A 16,356-nucleotide genomic window follows, 5' to 3' on the forward strand; every position below is an offset into this window, starting at 1 on the left:
AGGCATTATACTGTACTGTGATTGGGAAGTGCCCCTGGTTTACCCCACACAGTCACAGCCCGCTGCAGGCAAGGATGCTAGGAAGCACCTTCACAGCAGCAGTGGCAGCTTACCTGGAGAAGAACAGGAGCCGACTTTGCTGGGGGATGCTCCAGGCCCATGTCTTCCCGTCACCACTCCACTCCAGGCCCACCTCTTCCCACCCCAATACACCTCCTCTCCAGAGCATGCTACATCTCCACTCCTTCCCCGTCCCCAGAAAGTCCTATGTGCTGCCAAACAGCTGTTTGGAAGGCTTAGGACTTGCGGGGGGGAGGGAAGAGCAGAGATGCGTTGCTTCCCCACTCTTCCCCCTCCCTCCCAGCACTTCCCTGCTGCCAAACAGCTGTTTGGCAGCGCGTAGGACTTTCTGGGAGGGAGGAGGAGGAGTGGAGAAGAGGAACTTGTGCAATGCTCCCTTGTAAAGTCACTGCTCTTCCACAAAATCTTACATGCAGTGTACAGAGCAGGCAACCAAACGATGTTATAAGGGAGCACTGCACAACTTTAAACGAGCATGTTCCCTAATTGAGCAGCGACATAACTTTGAAACAACATTAAGCGGGAGGACATTAAGTGAGGAATTACTGTATGCACCACATGGATTACAGAAAGTGTATTCTAGGAATAGAAGTTTTTAGTTTCTTTTATTTAGGCTTGCAGCTTCACGAAATAATGGACTTCAAAGATGTGAGATGTTTGTGTTCAGGCCTTGGTCAGATATAACTTTCGGGAGGGAAATCCATATTTGGGTGGAGGAGAAAATATTTCTCTGGCAGATTGGCTTAAGAGACGTGGCAGCTGTTTGAAGCTCATCACAATTCTGAACAAGATGAAATAGTAGGCAGAGCGCAGGCAGCCATAACTCAGCCATGACTTACATTTATATACTTCCATGTTACATATGTAGAGGTGGTAACCATATGATAAATAAGTTCACCATGCAACTTTGACTCTCTCTCTCTCGTCTTCTCTATCTATCTCTACTGGGATTTATTCTAACATTATTAATCTCTGCGCCGCTTCAATAAAACAGTCCCATGATAATTTTTAAAACTCTAAAATAGTCTTAAAAGTTGTTCCGTAAGGCATCTGGCATATATAGATTACATGATGTTTTAGTGTGGCATAAGAACTTGTTTGGAATGACCTGCATAAATCACTTCAGGTTTTGCCACTTGTAAGTAATGCAGAAATCTCAAATTCATAAGGATGAAATTTTATATCACATTGAAACATGCATTCTGTACCTAGAAATATACACTCTTATGCAAAATAGGTTACTTATACCTGTAGTCTGTACGTACAATTAAAATACCTTAAATTGTGAGTAGAGCAGATATTTCAATCTTTTAGAAGAATTCACAAACCTGTGCAAAAATCTTTACCAGCCTTGTGTTGTGTGAAGGCCTGATCTGCAAGTATTCTCTCCACCACTGCTTAGCATACACAAGAAACAAACGCTCTTTTTCTGCTGTTTTCTGCCGTTCTAAGGCAAGCTACAGTAAAAATAAATATATTTAACTTTAATATTCCTGATATACATTAATGCTATGAGAGAAAATTCTAAACTGTTAACAGTCACCATAGTAAGCAGTGGGAGCATCAAATCTTTTCATTCTTAAAAATAAATTAAAATAAATAAATAAAGCAGCTTAGTATTTAAAATAACACTTATACAAGTGCTGAAAGTAATCTTATTTAGGGTTTGAAATATTTCCTAAAAACTAATGAAAACTTAGTGTTATACTTCTTATTTGGATGCTAACACACCAAAGAGCTAGTAGATTTGTCATCAGTGTCGTGTGTCTTATTAATGAAAATGGAGGACAACCTCTCTGAATCTTCATATTAATATTTACTGGCTTTCATCATGAGGGGAAAGGTAGTAAGAAGACAAACACATATGTCATGTATACAAGGAAAAGAAATGCGCTGAAGCTACCTTATTTTGCTGCTTAAAGGTGATTAAATTAGGTTTAAAGGATAAAACGTACATGGTGATGTAGTTTGAAATAAAATTGTGAATGATCTTTTTTTAAAATTACAAAGAAGAAACAGCTCCTTATAGGGAATATTTAGATGAATATAATTGTTCAACATGAATATTCTTCAAGACAATTTCAAAATCCAATGTCAGAGAAAAATACTTTGTATACGTCTAGTGAAAGACTCAAGGAGCTCAGTTTATTTAGTTTAACAAAAAGAAGGTTAAGGAGTGATTTGATTACAGTCTATAAGTACCTACATAGAGAACAAATATTTGAAAATGGGCTCTTCAATTTAACAGAGGACGACATAACCCAACTCAACAGCTAGAAATGGACGCTAGACAAATTCAGACTGGAAATAAGGGGTAAATTTTTTAACAGCAATGGTAATTAACCATTGCAACAGTTTGCGAAGGGTCACGGTGAATTCTCCATCACTGGAAATTTTTAAATCAAGATTGGATGCTTTTCAAAGAGATATGCTCTAGGCATTCTTTTGGGGAAGCTCTCTAACCAGTGTTACACAGAAAGTCAGATTACATGAATCATAGAATCATAGAATATCAGGGTTGGAAGGGACCCCAGAAGGCCACCTAGTCCAACCCCCTGCTCGAAGCACGACCAATTCCCAGTTAAATCATCCCAGCCAGGGCTTTGTCAAGCCTGACCTTAACAATAACCAAGGAAGGAGATTCCACCACCTTCCTAGGTAACGCATTCCAGTGTTTCACCACCCTCTTAGTGAAAAAGTTTTTCCTAATATCCAATCTAAACCTCTCCCACTGCAACTTGAGACCATTACTCCTCGTTCTGTCATCTGCTACCATTGAGAACAGTCTAGAGCCATCCTCTTTGGAACCCCCTTTCAGGTAGTTGAAAGCAGCTATCAAATCCCCCCTCATTCTTCTCTTCTGCAGGCTAAACAATCCCAGCTCCCTCAGCCTCTCCTCATAACTCATGTGTTCCAGTCCCCTAATCATTTTCGTTGCCCTTCGCTGGACTCTCTCCAATTTATCCACATCCTTCTTGAAGTTTGGGGCCCAAAACTGGACACAGTACTCCAGATGAGGCCTCACCAATGTCGAATAGAGGGGAACGATCACGTCCCTCGATCTGCTCGCTATGTCCCTACTTATACATCCCAAAATGCCATTGGCCTTCTTGGCAACAAGGGCACACTGCTGACTCATATCCAGCTTCTCGTCCACTGTCACCCCTAGGTCCTTTTCCGCAGAACTGCTGCCTAGCCATTCGGTCCCTAGTCTGTAGCGGTGCATTGGATTCTTCCGTCCGAAGTGCAGGACCCTGCACTTATCCTTATTGAACCTCATCAGATTTCTTTTGGCCCAATCCTCCAATTTGTCTAGGTCCTTCTGTATCCTATCCCTCCCCTCCAGCGTATCTACCACTCCTCCCAGTTTAGTATCATCCGCAAATTTGCTGAGAGTGCAATCCACACCATCCTCCAGATCATTTATGAAGATATTGAACAAAACCGGCCCCAGGACCGACCCTTGGGGCACTCCACTTGATACCGGCTGCCAACTAGACATGGAGCCATTGATCACTACCCGTTGAGCCCGACAATCTAGCCAGCTTTCTACCCACCTTATAGTGCATTCATCCAGCCCATACTTCCTTAACTTGCTGACAAGAATACTGTGGGAGACCGTGTCAAAAGCTTTGCTAAAGTCAAGAAACAATACATCCACTGCTTTCCCTTCATCCACAGAACCAGTAATCTCATCATAAAAGGCGATTAGATTAGTCAGGCATGACCTTCCCTTGGTGAATCCATGCTGGCTGTTCCTGATCACTTTCCTCTCATGCAAGTGCTTCAGGATTGATTCTTTGAGGACCTGCTCCATGATTTTTCCAGGGACTGAGGTGAGGCTGACTGGCCTGTAGTTCCCAGGATCCTCCTTCTTCGTAGATTCCAAGGCCAGGAGGGACATGATGACAATGGTCCCTCCTGGCCTTGGAATCTACGAATCTATGTATCAATACATCTGAAATCTGACAGCTGGGTGAATTTACAAAAACAAAAACACAAACACTCGCCGTACAAATTATGACTTACTTGAGTATTAACTATTTCCTGGGATAGTGTCTTATTTGGCTGTGGGTACATCTCAAGTTTGATATTTAGGACTCCAACAGAAACCTTTGATTCTGTACCTTTGAACAAAAATACTGCTTGATCAATTCACTGAAAATTTCAGAGGCATCTATGACATATAGATCAGTCAACCAAGAATGAACACAAAAAAGTTAAATAATTTAAAAAAAAATTATCTATCCATTTTAATTCTGAAAAGAAAGATGCAAGTTTTTCTTACGATCATATTAGATTGATGCTTAAATATTTGTGTGTGTACTTTATTATATGTAGGACAGCAGCATCTTGAGGCCCCAATCAAGGATAAGGGACCCACTACATTAAGTACTGTACAAAAAGGTTTAAAAAATTCCCCCACAAAAAACTGACAGTCATTGCCCCAGAGATCTCACAATTTAGGATTATGACCTGATGTTAACAGGTGTAAGAAACAAATATTTCGAAGAGGATGAGGCAACAGTGAAATTAGCAACATAAGCAACAGTATCAGCCAGCTATTTGTCTAGCTCAGGGGTTCTCAAACAGGGGGTCACAAGGTTATTACCTGGGGGGGGGGGGGGGGAGTTGCAAACCCCACTTCACCTCCAGCATTTATAATAGTGTTAAATATAAAAAAAAAAGTGTTTTTAATTTATAAGCGGGGGGGTTGCACTCAGAGGCTTGCTATGTGAAAGGAGTCATCAGTACAAAAGTTTGAGAACCACTGGTCTAGCTACATCAAATGGCAGCATCTACAAAATACATCACAACACAGGTAAGACTTAAGGGGAGTTTGAAAGAGGACGAGATAGTGGTTCTATAGATTTTAATGCTTTAACTGAACGAACAAGTAGAAAAATCACAGGAGTTTTTCCATTAATAACTAAAAATTATTCAAATCCTTACACTCAAATGGTTTGTGTGTACTTCTCAGACCCTCTTCTACCCAAGTCTGTGGTTGTGTGTTAAACTTCTTGAATAATCTCATTTTGTCAGTGAGCTATTTGGTTCTTTTTATTTAATTTTAAAAAATCCACAAAAGTATTGAAGGTAATATAAACAATGGTATGGTCATAGTAGGGTTGTTTTTCCTTAAACAAGCTTCATGTCAGGGTTTTACTCCTTACATCAACACTGGACTAATCCATCAAAAAAAAAAAAAAAAAAAGATTTTTTTAAATTAGCACTTCTGTAATACCAAAAATGTTCAAAATACTTCAAAAACAGTAATTATTTAATCCTCACAACAGAATTCTAAAATATGTAGACAAGTTGTTCCTGTTTTACAGATGTAGCAATTGTGACAGAAAATACTCAAGTGACCTACCCAAGAGTAAAAAGTGAGTCTATTGCAGAGCTAGGATTAGAAGTCAAAGATCTTCTTCCACCTACCCATGTCTGGTCCATTAAACTATAGTGCCTCAAGAATTAAAAGTTCCATCCCAATTTGGAAAAAAATCATGTATTAAAACTACGCTTAATGATAAACCTATACATTTAAAACTGAACTATTATCTTAGCAGCAACATGCTTTATTCAATCATGGTAACATGTAGAACTGAGAGCCTAACACTGTGCTCTCTGTGGCTAGTTTTAAAACTGCTATTCAGAACTCCGTGAACACCAATGAAATTGTGAAGAATGTCAGTTTCACACCAGTGATGCTCTGCAGGGCTATGAGCAGAAGAGGCAGACAGGGAAATATTCACCCGTAAAAAGGGAGCAAACACAAAGGCTGACAGGTGGAGTCCAGAGACTTCTTTCCTCCTCACCCCTTGCAGCAGTCAGGAAGCTCTAGAGAAGGTAAATAGAAAGAGCCTTCTCCCTTCCATTTGCTGCGGAAGTTGGAATTTCCGATTTGACATAGCTACTAGCTAGAGGCTGACAAAATATGAAGCTCCTATCCAGGGTTCAAGGACAGCACCTTGGTGAAAATCCAGCATCCTCCCTTTTCACAATAAGTGGAAATGTGCTTCTCAGCAGGCTAACCCTAGAACTTCCTGGTGGTGGATCAGCCTCATCTTTTGGATCTGTCTGGCTAGGTGGTCTTGCCTGGTTATTTATTTAAGCTCTTTAGAATACAAACAGAGGGGAGGTCCCACCTCATAATTTCTCCAATCATAGAAGCGAATTTGGAATATTTTGTATATTAGATAACTGTAAAGAAGAATCTGATTACAGGTATCCCATGTAATTTATTAGGAGATATTATTCTATGTTAGTTAGCCAAACGACAAAGCCATATTGTAAGTACTGGTTTCAGCCACAAGCAATTTTTATACAATATTTAGTTTGCCATTATAGCTGAAGCTTTTAATCTTACCTACACCCAGAAGTTCTACAGCAACATTTGTTACTCTGTTCTCTGCACCAAGGACTGATCGCCATTCCAAAAAATAGGATGCCACTAATGTGGTCTCACCAAATGTGTCAGTTTTGATCAGAACCATATGCACTGGATCACATATTGATAACATAGTGGTTGAATCCACCATCTTACTTCCGTCACCTGCCATTATTAGACCAATACAAAATAACAAGGACATTAATCACAATATCGTCATTACAAATGCTCCCCACTAGAATTGCTTTAAGAGAACACACAGTTACGTCCTCTAAAACTTTGTTTTAAATTGGTTTAAATTAGAAAGCAATCAGTTCTGGCCACTCATCTCCCCCAATCTCAAAAGAAGATATAGGAGAAATAGAAGGGGTTCAGAGATAAATTATGATAGAGGCATGGAAAGACTTCCATATGAGGAAAGACTGAAAATATTAGGGTTGTTTAGTTTACAGAGGTGACAAATGGAAGGGGCAAAGATGCAAGTACAGAGAATAATGACTGTTCGAAGGAAAGTAAACTTTCTGGCACTCTTATTTGGCCCTTCTAATAATACAAGAACAATGAGACATTCAGTTAAATGAGAAGGTAAATTTAAAACTGATAAAAGGAAATACTGAGTTTGTTTTTTTTAAAACCACGATGCATACTTAACCCATGGAACTCATTACCACAAGACACATTTGAGGAAAGCACTTAATAAATTTTTTTTAAAAAGATAGGCATTTAATGAGAATATCCTCAATTACATTAGCTGGGATACTTTAAAAAATAAATAATATAACCATCACGCTTCAGGGCACAAGCCAACTACTAACTGACAGCAGTTAGAAAGAAACTTCCCCTATAGTCAGGTTATTCCATAATAATCTTGTGTGGGCTTTCTAATACCAGATGCTTCAAAAGAAGGTAACGTCGGTGAGCAATTGATCTGATGTGGTACAACAACTCTTACATTCCTAGGTTTTCATTTGTACCACTTTATGCATGAATGTGGAATCTTCATCTGCTGTTTTACTATCTGACTAATTTAACAAAAGAACTATACATTATTTTGGTACAATATAAAAATCACTGATAGGGCCTTCTAATATTTTCAATAGGACAATGGAATATATGTCTAGTCTGAGTGGCTACAAGACTTCTAGCCTTGAACTATGCAGCCAAGGCACAGCTATATTCCAGCATGACATACATCCTGTTTCATCTTGTTAATTCAATTAAAATATTTTGGAGGTTTACAACATGGTAATAATCTTGCCCATTAAACTCCTTTTTCAAACATATTTTGACTGTTTTTTCTAAGTTAATATATTCTCTCTCTATCCCTTTAGGAAAGGAATTGGCATTATTGTACCAAAGCCTACAGCCAACAATAGATGTGGCAGTGGCCACCATCTATATTGACGAGCTAATATTATTAACAACCCCTAATGTAATCTAATCCATCTACATGTTTTAATTCTGATATGATAAATACTCAAAAATTATCGCAACGGTCACAAACATTCCCTATATTTCCAACTAAATCATGATTAGAAAAACGTAGTTTTGAAGAAATAAAGTATCAGACAATGAACACTTTCACCTGCATTTGGTATATTATTGATCAAAATAGTATCAAATAATTTTAAACAACTCCATAAGGTTAGCACAATACATGACATCTATTTTCAGATTTACAATGTTCCTTACCTAGGCTATCCTTGTGTATTTCAAGTAAAAAACCATCATGAAAATCTGGTTCACAGGCACATGGGACGGGCTTAGAGCGGAAACGTTGGTTTCGAAAGTGCAAACACAGAGTGAAGGTAGAACAAATTTGACCAGGGAAAGGTTCAGGTTCTTGCAGATGTTCCAGAAAAGCTTTTCCACCCAAAACCTGAAGGTAAAGATACCTCCGTGTTGGGTCAATGTTAGCTGCAAAGTGTAGCAATAAATGTGAAGAAACTGCCAACACATCTTAAGAAATGTATTTAAAACATCAGCAAAGAAATACAAAAAGATCATCACAAGACACACTTCCAAAGAAAATGTTTGAAAGAATGGATAAAACTGGTTCTTAAAATATTTGGCAAACATTTCAATTTATGCTAAAATGTGTGATTTGTTGTTATTGTTCCTGCTGCTGCTTACATGGCATGTCTTTCTGCTATATACACTGTTTTATTTCCTTTTGATAAACAGGAAAACCGCTTGCTTTCTGTACAATATGGAAATTATTTTAACTGAATTACTAAAACAATCAAAAGTTCAAATAAATAGTTAGCCTTACATTTTTAAGTAAAATTTAATATTTCTTACGGAACTATGACCCAGATATTAAATTAACAAAAACATACTTTTTTGCAGTACTGGAGGTTGTCTGTCAACAAAATGTGTAGAAGGTTTTGGAGTTGAAGGCATCTCTCGGTCATTCATATCCTAGAATTATAGTTAAAAGACATTTTTTAAAGAATCAAGGAAGGATATCATGCTCTTGAAACCCTGAGAATCCCTCACTCCCACCCCCACAATGCCTCAAACATCACCCTTCTCACGAGTGGCTAGTATCTTCCATCCGACTGGATAGTTTAATACTGTACACAACTTCAACTGATTTCAGAAACAATAGTGTTATTCAATGACGTCAGAGTAAATGTTAAACTGATTTGCTAACAATTTGGTAGCAATTATTAAAGCTAATAGAAGTAACATTTGAGTGCATTGAGCTTTCACTTTCTAGGGAAAGAATTTCCACAATGCCAAGATGATGATATTTTCACTCTGTTTCACATATTTTCTTTTTCAAAAGTTACTCACGGTTACAAATGTAAGTTCTTTCATAACATCATCAATGATTCCTCGTCGTCTTAGGGCTTTCATCAGATCTTCTGCGGATAACTGTTGATGCTCGGGCACTAATTCTTCACGTATAGTCTCAGCAAGTACTTCTCGGATTCTGCCATGGACATCCATCTAAACAGAATACTCTATTACCCTGGGGGAATTCTGTGCAACTGCGCACGTGAACAATTAATGAGCCCCGCAGATTTCTAATTTTTGTACAGAAAAAAGCTTCTGCCAAATTGTTGCTGTTCTGCCTTATACCCACCAGAGGGCGCTGTGGAGATAGAACAAAGCTGCAGCTCGCAGCTAGCTAAGGAAGAGAAAGCCTGCCTTCTTCACCGCGCCTGTGGCCAGGTCAGTAGACAAGGGCTATGGGGAGACAGACAGCGTAGGGTGTTGGGGTGGGGTGGGGGTGGGGTTGGACAGACTGCGGCAGGGGCTGAATGGGAGTGGAGGCACAGGGCCACGTGGGGGCCGGGGAGGAGGTGCAGAGACACATTGGGATGGGGGAGGGGGGTACAGGGAGACATAGGGACAGAGGGTGACTGCATGAGGGCACAGAGACACATGGTGATGGGGGAGGGGGTGCAGAGCTACATAGGGACAGGGGAGTGGCTGGATAAGGGCATAGAGACACATGGGGACTGGGGCAGATGTGCCTGACTGAATGGGAGAGGCCAGGGGTCAGCCAGGGTCTTCATGGGGGAAGCTCCCCAACAATCCCTCCCCACCCCCCCAAAATATCTGTTACATACTTTTGCCACCCATACCAAACAACCCTCCAAGTTCACACCCAGGCTCTTCCCCAGCAATTTACTTCCTTTTCCCTCAGCTCCTCTGTTACCCCGACTCCCCCAAGCCTTTGCACTTCTTCTGAGGGGTGCAGGAAATACGGTTCTGTATTGTAGTTTAAATGAATTATTACTCAGAGTTCTGTATTAATATGCCTAGTAAGGAATCTATTTGTCAAAAAACATTTCCTGAATCTTTTGTGTTGTCTGTATTGTTATAGACATACATGCTGACAGGTATTTTGAAATAAATGACCAAAATAATTGAAACTGGTAGGATTATATTGTGTTATTTTGACAAATAAAATATGCAGAATTTTAAAATATTGTGCACAAACTCTTAAATTTTTTGGTGCAGAATTCCACCAGGAGTAACTTCATATTACATCCTGTACAACAATCTACCCAATCTCAGACAGGATTTAAAAACACTACCTTTTTGATACTCCTACAATATTTAAATAAGCCATATCCCTTAATAAAAGCATAGTGCTCTTTAGAACTAGACACTTCTGAGCAGCATGGTAGTGGATTAAAATTAACAGTCCTGCAAAAAAACAGCAGTCCAGATGAAACAGTAATACAGTACACAATGTATTTCCCATTTTGACTGTGGGGCGAATAGTCATCACCGGTTTCCAAAAACAGGAGAAATCACAAAATACTTCCCTACATTATACTGGTAATTTTGCAGCTGCCTTTCACCTTCACTTCCAAATTGCGCATATAATGATTTTTATTTGCTAATAATTTGTCAGCAGTCATTAAAACCAATAAAAACAACATTTGAGTGCACTGAGCTTCCTCTCTCTATTGAAAGCATTTCTACATTCCCAACAAAAGTAGAGAATTTCAACTAACTCCTGACTGGGTATATCACAGGACGGGATGCAGATATACAATTTTTAGACACCATTAAGGACTGCTTCTTAGAACAGCCAGTCTTGGAACCCATAAGGGGAGAAGCAATTATTGATTTAGTCCTAGGCAGGGCCATCCCTAGGAGGGTGCAGGTCCCGGGACAAATTAGCCGCTAGTCTTCTCTCCTCACTGTCCGCCGCTTACCTCCTCACACACACACCGCCACCCATCTCCCTGCTGTCCCACCACTTGCCTTCCCGCTGTCCGTCCGGCGCACCCCCGTCTGCCCACCCCACCGCTCTCCTTCTCGCCGCCCTACCTGCTAGTTTCGTCACCGTCTGTCCAGCATGCCCACGCAGCCCGCCACTCTCCTTCTCACCATTCGCCTGCCTCCCCGTTCACCTCCTCAGCCCGCTTGTCCACCTCACCTCCCCGCCCGCCTCCTCACATAAATATTGGGACAAATGGCGTCCTGATCATACATCGGTTGGGACGCAGGACAAAGGGCTAAATATCGGGACAGTCCAGATTTTATCGAAGCATGGGGCCCCCCCAAAGCACAGGGCAGTCACCTCGATTCACCCTACTCAAGAGACAGCTTTGGTCCTAGGTGGAGCACAGGATCTGGTCCAAGAGGTGAATATAGCTGAACCAATCTGATGAAGTGAGCTGTAGCTCACGAAAGCTTATGCTCTAATAAATTGGTTAGTCTCTAAGGTGCCACAAGTACTCCTTTTCTTTTTGCGAATACAGACTAACACGGCTGTTACTCTGAAACCAATCAGTAACAGTGACTAATGTAATTAAATTTAACATCTGGGGGGGGGAGAAAATGAAAGAAATCCACAAAAGTATAATTTCTTATAAAAGTATAAGAACAACAAAAATAAGAAAGCTAGTTAAATGGAAATTAAAAGGAACAGTCACAAAAGCGAAATGCCTGCAAGCTGCATGGGAACAATTTAAAAACACCATAACAGAAGCTCAAACTAATTGCATATATTTTTAAAAAAAAAAAATACAACAACAGTAAAAGGATCAAAAAAATGGCACATGGCTAAAAGGAGTAAGAGAGGCAGTTAGAGACAAAAAGGCACCCTTTAAAAATTTGAAGTCAAATCCTACCGAGGAAAATAGAAAGGAGCATAAACCCTGGCAAGTCAACTGTAAAAAGTATAATTAGACAGGCCAAAAAAAAAAGCAACTAGCAAAAGACTCAAAAACTAAAGCAAAAATATCTAAAGTACATCAGAAGCAGGAAGCCTGCCAATCAACGGGAAAAATGCACGATCAAGGTGCTAAGGACCACTCAAAGACAACAAAATTGTTGCAGAGAAGCTAAATGAATTCTTTCCATTGGTCTTCACTGCAGAGAATGGTGAGGGAGATTCCCAAACTGAGCCATTCTTTTTAGGTGACAAATCTGAAGGACTATGCCAGAATGAGGTGTAAACAAAGATCGTTTTAGAACAAATTGATAAATTAACAGTAATAAGTCACATGGTAAAGTTCTGAAGAAACTCAAATATGAAATTGCAGAATTACTAATGGTAGTATGTAAAATATTGTTTAAACCAGCCTCCGTACCAGATGACCGGAGGACAGCTAATATAACACTGATTTTTAAAAAATGGTCCAGAGGTGATCCTGACAATTTCAGGCCAGTAAACCTAACCTTAGTAGCAGGCAAATTGGTTGAAAAATATAGTAAAGAACAGAATTATCAGCCACATAAATGAAAACAGTATGTTGAGTACTCCTGTGGGAATTCTGTGCCAAAATATTAAAAGTTCTGCACATTCTATCTATCAAAATAATGCAATATAATCATACCAGTTTCATTTATTTTGGTAATTTATTTAAACTAAAATACAATGAATGGAGAATGGGACTGGGGAGCACTGGAGAAATCCCCAAATCTCTTGGTCTAATAGTAATGTAGGTAGGTTTGACCCTTTATTTCTAATTATTGGTCAACAAATATATGTAGGCATATGCTCAGTGTTACATCATAGGCAACTGAAGAGCAAGTGGGGGCTGGGGAATCAAACTCACAATTTATAGCGACTACTGACCATCTCCAGAAAGTTAAGTACCGAACAGTTCAGGGAGAACATTTTGATAGGATTTTTTTTCAGTCCAAAAATTTAGACCAGTTCTAATCACTAAAGCACTATAAGCATTTATAAGGCCATAGTGTCCTTTACACCACTCTGGCAATATAAACGAGCCTTAAAACTTGTACACCTGTTTTATACTCCTGGGGAAATTCACAAAGACAATGTGAACAATTCATTAAGCAGGCAGGCTGCTACATTCTGCTCTGCCCCACACCTACCTCCTCAGAAACACCCCAAACCCCTGCCTCTCCATCCCAAGCATGTCACAATAGTGAGCAAGAGGGACAGAGTGTCTCTCTTACACACACAATTGTCCAGCCCTCCCACCCCTGTCCTAGTGGTGATTTAGATCTCTACCAGCTGCTCCAGGCACCTGAACCAACCTGCGCTGCTGAGGAGGGGCATATGACCGCTCTTGTGTGTTTCCCTTTGCTTCCCCATCAGAAGTCATTTTGCTGCAAGGAAGCAAATAAATCTGTGGGAGAAACGAATTCTGTGCATGTGCAGTGAGTCAGAATCTCCCCAGTAGTAGTGGAGGAAGAGTCAACACAGATTTTGTAAAGGGAAATCATGCCTCATCAATCTATTATAATTTTCTGAGGGTGTCAACAAGCATGCAGACAAGGGTGATCCAATTGCTATAATGTATTTGGACTTTCACAAAGCCTCTGACAAGTTTCCATAACTAAGGCTCATATGAAAAGTAAGCAGTCAAGGGATAGGAGGAAAGTTCTCATGGATCAGTAACTGGTTAAAAAATAAGCAGCAAAGGGTAGGAACAAATGGTCAGTTTTCACAATGGAGACGGGTAAATAAAGGGGTCCCCCGAGGATCTGTACTGGGACTTGTGCTGTTTAACATATTCATAAGTGACCTGGAAAAGGGGATAAATAGTGAGGTGGCAAAGTTTTCAGAGGATACAAAATTACTCAAGATAGGCAAGTCCAAAGCTGGCTGAGAAGAGTTACAAGGGGATCTCACAAAACTGCATGACTGAGCAACAAAATGGCAGATGAAATTCAATGTTGATTAGCGCAAAGTAATCAACGTTGGAAAATATAATCCTAATTATACACAGAAAATGATAGGGTCTAAAATAGCTGTTATCACTCAAGAAAGATTTTGGCGTCATCATGGAGCGTTCTCTGAAAACATCTGCTCAGCGTGCAGCAGCAGACAAAAAATCTAATAGAATATTAGGAACCATTAGGAAATGGAAAGATAAAAAGACAGAAAATATCATCGTGCCACTATATAAATCCATGGTACACCCACACCTTGAATACTGCATGCAGTTCTGTCTCTCCTATTTAAAAAAAAAAAGGACATACTAAACTGGAAAAGTTACAGAGAAGGGCAACTAAAACGATTCAGGGTATGGAACAACTTCTGTATGAGGAGAATTTAAAAACACTGGGACTGTTCATATTAGAAAAGAGATGACTTAGAGGGGATATGATAGAAGTCTATAAAACCAGGAATGCTGGTTATACTAGTACAGTTAAAGCTTTATTACCCCCTAGTGTGGCAGCAGTTCTACCAGTAAAAAGATGCTAAATACTGTTATAGTTATTCCCATTCAAGTAAGAAAATAACTGTACCGTTTTAATACACCTTTACACAGGCATAACAATAAGGTCTTTACCAGTATAAGCGTTTCAGTAAAAAAAGACAAAAAACCAAACCTCATCCCCTAACTAAAATAGCTGTACTGGTAAAACTCAAGTGTAGCCCAGGCCTCAACTATTTGGCTTCATTGTCCATTATCTTGACAGCATTCCAGACCTTGAACACTCCTCCTCCCACATATCCACAAATCTGCCCATTATGAAATCTTATCTATGCTTTTGTATCATTTTGAGTCTCAAACTCCAGAGTTCTGCCTACACATTGTGTCTAGTATACCCTTGTCCCTACAAGGATGATCTTGTGATCAGGGGACTAGGCTGGGATTCATGAGATCTGGGTTCTGTTGCTGGTTCCATCACAGACTTCCTGTGTGACCATATGGAAGTTACTTAATCTCTGTATTTTAGTTCCTCAACTGTCAAGTTGGGATAAATATACTTCCCAATCTCTCAGGTACATTGTAAGTCTAAATTAATTAGTGTAGGTGCCCTGTTACTATGGTGATAAGTACCACAGAAATGTCTATAAATAAGCATCACATAATTCTCAACTGTTCCAACATCTTTATCTTTATCATCTTTAAAAGAAAAAAGAAAAAACAAAGCCCTCCATGAATTTACTCCAATTTACCTCAAAGACCTTGTCTTCTCCTACTCCCAATCTCTTTCACTTATCTACCACTAGCCTCCTCTGTCCTGTTACACAGTTTGGTAAGCTGATGGTGCAAGAGTCTTCTCTTAAGGTCCTGGCTTTTGCAGCAACCTCCCTTTCTCTCTCCACCTTACCCACTCTGTCTTATTTTGCATAACTGAAATCACAGTTTTTCTCTTTGACCTACGTACCTTTTCAGCTCTCCAAAAGATTGAGAAGTATGAAAAACAGACTTAGGGATCTGAGCTTGGTATTTTTTGATGATGAAAAAAGACAGATGTAGGAAGCCCAGGAAAAGACTAATCATAGAATATCAGGGTTGGAAGGGACGTCAGGAGGTCATCTAATCCAACCCCCTGCTCAAAGCAGGACCAATCCCCAATTAACTCATCCCAGCCAGAGCTTTGTCAAGCCTGACCTTAAAAACTTCTAAGGAAGGAGATTCTACCACCTCCCTAGGTAACGCATTCCAGTGTTTCACCACCCTCCTAGTGAAAAAGTTTTTCAAAATATCCAACCTAAACCTCCCCCACTTCAACTTGAGACCATTACTCCTTGTCCTGTCATCTTCTACCACTGAGAATAGTCTAGAACCATCCTCTTTGGAACCACCTCTCAGGTAATTGAAAGCAGCTATCAAATCCCCCCTCATTCTTCTCCTCTGCAGACTAAAGAATCCCAGTTCCCTCAGCCTCTCCTCGTAAGTCATGTATTCCAGACCCCTAATCATTTTTGTTGCCCTTCGCTGGACCTTTTCCAATTTATCCACATCCTTCTTGTAGCGTGGGGCCCAAAACTGGACACACTACTCCAGATGAGGCCTCACCAACGTCAAACAGAGGGGAACGATCACGTCCCTCGATCCGCTGGCTATGCCCCTACTTATACATCCCAAAATGCCATTGGCCTTCTTGGCAACAAGGGCACACTGTTGACTAATATCCAGCTTCTCGTCCACTGTCACCCCTAGGTCCTTTTCCGCAGAACTGCTGCCGAGCCATTCGGT

At 40.1% G+C, this 16,356-nt stretch overlaps 1 protein-coding gene across 7 annotated transcripts in view; it reads right to left on the minus strand.

Annotated features, from left to right (window-relative positions):
• CEP76 (centrosomal protein 76) overlaps nt 1-16,356 on the minus strand; it is a 45,366-nt gene that overhangs the window by 25,196 nt on the left and 3,814 nt on the right. For 4 of the 7 annotated variants that reach the window (XM_073331654.1, XM_073331648.1, XM_073331649.1 and 1 more), the window contains exons 2-7: nt 9,272-9,427; nt 8,812-8,893; nt 8,165-8,389; nt 6,452-6,637; nt 4,111-4,208; nt 1,410-1,538 (exon numbers count right to left, since the gene is read on the minus strand). In XM_073331654.1, the coding sequence (XP_073187755.1) occupies nt 1,410-1,538; nt 4,111-4,208; nt 6,452-6,637; nt 8,165-8,389; nt 8,812-8,893; nt 9,272-9,427 (876 nt within the window). Of the gene's footprint in view, nt 1-1,409; nt 1,539-4,110; nt 4,209-6,451; nt 6,638-8,164; nt 8,390-8,811; nt 8,894-9,271; nt 9,428-13,453; nt 13,610-15,541; nt 15,632-16,356 lie in introns of those variants that run through there. The other 3 variants (XM_073331652.1, XM_073331650.1, XM_073331655.1) reach the window with 3 other exon arrangements.

This window comes from Lepidochelys kempii, chromosome 2, assembly GCF_965140265.1.
Source record: "Lepidochelys kempii isolate rLepKem1 chromosome 2, rLepKem1.hap2, whole genome shotgun sequence".
In the NCBI taxonomy this organism is placed as follows: Eukaryota; Metazoa; Chordata; order Testudines; family Cheloniidae; genus Lepidochelys; species Lepidochelys kempii.